The 5,023-nt window shown below is 45.9% G+C and overlaps 1 protein-coding gene across 1 annotated transcript; it reads right to left on the reverse strand.

Moving 5' to 3' along the window:
* Positions 1–804: 804 nt before the first annotated feature.
* Positions 805–4,380, reverse strand: ZDHHC4 (zinc finger, DHHC-type containing 4; the record flags this gene model as incomplete). Its single annotated transcript, XM_010009490.1, has 5 exons — positions 805–1,089; positions 2,122–2,366; positions 2,713–2,838; positions 2,937–3,115; positions 4,307–4,380. Coding segments are annotated over 5 exons (909 nt in total), but the record flags the coding sequence as incomplete, so codon positions are not given.
* Positions 4,381–5,023: the final 643 nt, after the last annotated feature.

Here is a 5,023-nt window from a genome sequence, read left to right on the forward strand (position 1 = left end):
ACATGGGTTCTGCAAGTTCAGAGTCTGCCAGCAATCGAGGTCTTTCAGCTAAATCCATGCAACCTGTTCTCCATATTAACAGAAATGGGTTAATCATTTGCCAAAGAAAGATACTCACAAAGAGATGAAGCTTCCTCACAGTTCACAATAGCTTTTTGTTAGCTCTTCCCTTGCAAGTGTGCACAGAGGTAAAGATTCACTTCAGTAAGATGGAGCCAACTTGTCTCTCTGAACCAGCCAATTCACTACTGGTCCCTCTAACAAGGCAACAAGAGGACTAAGATAACCACAGAGATCTCACCCAGGGAAGTATCTGAAATAGTGCTCTGCTGAGGCATTGTCAATCAGAGCAGTCAGCTCTGAGTTACTGTTTTCCTGCAGAGCAAAAGAAAAAGGTGGATGACTGACAAAGAAGTGCCACTTCCACATGTGACACTGCTCTACTCCTGCAGTGTCTCCTGCAGGAAGGAAGACCTACTTAAGATGGACTAAAGCAACTGAGGAACTTAGTTTACTTATTATACAGGGGTATATATTATGCAGCATACAAAACTAACCATAAAAACCCCAGTTCCTTATGAATGTGTTCGTTAGCTGATCCTAATCCTAATGCTTCTGCACTGTGATTGTGTCTGAAAAGACTAACAGGCCAATGTCAGTGTCACGGGAAGACTGCAAACAGTTTCCAATCACTTCACTGAAACACAGTCACCTTTTTACAAAAGCTGTGTGGGGCATCAGAGCTCATTGCTGGAATAAAGGCTTACAAACAGCTTAAAAATGCACGTACAAACACTGACATCTTCATGTTTTCTTCTTGCTCTCCAGCACTGCAGGAGGCTTGAAGATTTCCATCAAATTCCTCCAGACTCCCTTAGAATAAATGTTCTTGTAGACAACTTGTCTGTCAGGAGGCTGCAGTGTTGGATGGTGGCAACACTCATGTCTTCTGGATTTAAACCATTCATTGGAAGTTTGGTTGGTTAAGGCCAAATAGAGATTGAAACAGCAGTATGCAGCCAGAACCAGTGTGAGGAGAATAACAAAGCCAAGCATGAAGACAATCCTAGGGAAAGTCAAGAAAAGGTGCTGCAAAGAAGAAAAGAACAACTCAGTTAGAAAGATGGAGCATTAAATCACATGGAGGGATGTGACTGTTTAACATGCAGCTGCAAAGCACATCTGGATACACATGGAACTGTGGAGCCCCAGGAAGGAGGTCACAGCCCTCTGTCAGCTCCTTGACTGAATCCTTGAGTAAAGCATGCAGATTCCCAAAGTCTGGCTAATAATACGTGGGAGCGTCTTCTCCATCCATCTATCTCTGAATGTTGTATTTCATAGTGGAGTTCTGCTTGTTGGGTTTTTTAATTAGGAAAGTCATTAATGCAGATCGTCTGAAAACAAACTGTCAAATGAAGGGGCCACAATCTGGTGCAACTTCAGGTTTTGCTGACATGATGCAGTTTAAGCAGCTCTTTTCCAAGTTAAATTCCAATCCTGGGGAGTGGGAATGGTACTGCTCAAATATGAGCAAATGCTCCCTCACCAAGATCCCTTTATAAGAGTCCAAGGCTGGAACATCTGTTGTCTAGGATGAGGAAAAGAGAAGGCATTTGCTACGTGTCACCTCACTGCCATACTACAGAAAGGGGTGAGGGGTTTGAAAAGCAAATGGCTCAAGTGCTAGAGAGACTCAAAATCACCCTTTGTTTGTATGTAGGAGAAAACATTCAAGTATCTCAATTCCAGGATAGTAGAATCCTGCTTCAATATCTCCATGAAGGTATCTCAAGGGTTGTCAACTGTTTCCTAAATGTTACTGCAATAGATGGTCACTGGAATGTGAAATCACTCCTTGTGAACCAGATCTGCTGAGTGGAAGCAGCCTGGAGACAGAAATCTAAAGAATGGGAGACTGGAAGTGCTGTGAGGAAAAATCCTGTACTTAGAGTATTGTGCAACGGCAGTGTTCCACACTGCATTACTGTGTGAAGGTGGCAAACCCCTGCATCTGTCCACATCTGCCTGCGAGGAAACGAGGATTTACAAGATTCCTGAGAGCAAAGACTGAGCTAAACCTTTGTACATAAACTAATAACCCAGACAGCATAAACTCACCTGAATGAGGAAGAGAATGTCGACAGCACGCTCCTGCCCTTGGTCATCAATGTAACTCCCATGCATCATGCCTGAGAGCAGCACCACTTGGATAAGGAATGCTGCTGAGATGGCTGCAGTGGTTGCTGCCATGGCAGTCAGTGTGAAAAGGTAAAGGAAGAAGTACTTGGCATTGGAGGCACCAATGCAGTTGTTGACCCACACACAGTGGTGATCAAACCGATGCACACATGTAGTGCAGAAACCTGGGGAGGAGGGAGCCAAAGGACAGGTCAGTTGTTTGGGTTTTAAGTGCTTAATTTGATTTTTCACACAGTTCAGGATAGTTTTTCATCTGACAAAATCCAAGAATTATGGCCATGATTTTAAGCAAACACAGTAATTTCAGTTGTGTATCATAACCCCCCCAATACTAAACCCAAAGCTGTGTATCTCATTTCCTCTTTTATTCCCCAAGACTGCAGCTCACAGACTTTCACTTCTCTGACAGCACTGCCCAGCCAAGCACAGGAAAGGCAGAGACTGTAGCTCTGGAGAACTAATTTGGGGGGGTGTCACTGGTTTGCATATCAAGGAAGTTAAGGTTCTTACTGCAATGTTTTGACCTGGCTGGCTTCTCCAAGTCACACGTAGGACACACGTTGCCCCTCTGAAATAATACCCCATCGTATGCATAAATCTTAACCAAAGATGCATGATTTGATTTAGTTATTATACCTGTGAAAGAAACAAGAGAAACAGTAAGTAATGGTGTTCACAGCCTTTTTTAGGTTCCATTTTCAAATGGCTACAGCTCCCAGTCAGCAAGAGCTTACCAGGATTGGCCCGGGAGCAAAGGATGAAGCAGCCCACATTCCCAGCCAGCAGCAGGTAGGGCAGGAGGAGGACGAGGAGGTGAAACTGCAGCTCCCAGCAGTACACAAACACTTCCCAGGTGTATTCCACATACACTGCAGCTTGCAAGACTATGTGCAGGACAACAAACAAACAGCTTCTGTAACAGCAAGGGGACAGTCTATTCAATATACAGCATCCTGTCAGCTACACTCAGAGGTGACCTGGAAAGACTTTCCAAACACAAGGAGACACCTCTTTCAGGATTTCAGGCCAGCATGGATTGCATATTAATAGTGTGTTCTCCATCCAATGCCTTCCCTTCTCTTACACGCTCCTTGCAATACACCAGTTAAACTCACTTCCATTACTGGCACGTCCTTTGGACTCTTTTCCCCCATCAGTGAAGCACAAAGTCTCACCATCACCTGGTGCTGACAAAACACACCACAGCAACAGGGCACAAAGCATTCTGCCAGAAGACATTCGCTGTGTGCTGCTCTGCAAGCAAAGAACACCCCAGTGAAAGCTGAGCTTAAACCCCTGTAATACCATAAGCAGCTGTTGGGAACCAAGAGTGGCAGGAGTTAGCACGGGCCAGCACTGGTGCCAGGCTGCAGCTTCTGCGAGGCACGCTGCACAACTGCTTGGCACACAGGTTTGTTTGGGATGCTTCACACTGAGGGCGACTTCCAGCAGCGAGATGCCAAGATAAGCCACACATTAGGAGAGCAATGCTCACTTAACTACAGTTCTCTGCATTACACATCAGTTTAATGAGTTTTAAATAGCTAGTGGTGTGTAATTTACTACAGGGGGAAGTCTGTTGCAGACAAGCTCTCCTCTGCTGCTCTCTCCTCCAGTGTTTCATGTGCAACCCGGCAGGATCCTGTGAAGTCTCCTCTCAGCTGCAGGGCTACAAGAAGATGCCCCCAACCCTGGCAGCTGTGAAGCTTCCTCTTGAGCCACCCAGACATCCAAACTGCTGGACTGAGAGTAATGGGATTTTAGGGAGAGCATGGGGGTTGCCAGCTCTGTCTAGAGGCTGTTGTACTTCTTGCATTGATGCACTCTCTCACTAGTGTGACCAACATCTGTTACACTGGAAACCACTGAGCCACAGCATCTTTATCTGTCAAATATTTCAGGGTACCATCTTCTAAACACTAAGCAAGGAACAAACAGACAACAGTGTGACAAACCTTAAAGGGAATCTGTAATCCCTGACAAGCAGTCCTAACAAAGACAGTATCTGAGGAAAATACTGAAAGCTCTGACGGGGGCAGGAGGCCACAACAGGAACCAGAAATACAGTAAAAAGTAATGCCAAAAGCATTAAGAAGTGCAATACCTTGTGTGGAAAAGCCTGTGAAGCACCCTCTGTGCCACCCTCTGGAGCTGTGCAGGGATCACAGATGACAATACCTGAAGCAAATGAAAACACTGCTGTTACCTGAATTGCACAATGCTTCTGCCTGTGGAAAGGCCAAACAGAAACAGGAGTCACCTAATCCCTCAGTCATGGATCTGGATCACTGGGGAGGGAGCTCATTTTCAGGGGTATGTGAGCTCCTAAGAATGCAGCAGGATGTTGCAGGGGTTTTCACATGGGGGTGAGGTTCTGTGTTCTCAGGAGCCCACCAGGCACAAGCGCATCTGGGTTAATGTGTGAAAGTTGTAAGGAGCTTATATCAGGTTATAGGCTGGCAACTGGTTAAGCAGGGGATAGAACTGAGCAATTCCCAATCCACAATATGCTTCATCAGGACATCTGACAGATGCAAGCACAGATAAGCAAAGGGATGAAGCCAGCTGTCCTCCAGAAGAAGGGAAAAACCCCACAACCCAACCAAAACCCAACCAAACCCCCCAAATCTACAGTTCTTCAACTACAGCTGTGACCCAGCCTGGTAACTCCATGTCTAACTGCTGCTTCAAACCAGCCAGCCATGCCGAAGGAGGAAAGTGTGTTCACTCAGGGAGCTCCTCAGCAGCAGCCTGTGACTGCAGAGCTGTCTGACTCTGCTCTTCAGAGGGTGACAGCTCTCTATAGCAACACGCTGCTCCG

The sequence above is a fragment of the Nestor notabilis genome, unplaced genomic scaffold, assembly GCF_000696875.1.
Source record: "Nestor notabilis isolate BGI_N333 unplaced genomic scaffold, ASM69687v1 scaffold31390, whole genome shotgun sequence".
Classification (NCBI taxonomy): Eukaryota; Metazoa; Chordata; class Aves; order Psittaciformes; family Psittacidae; genus Nestor; species Nestor notabilis.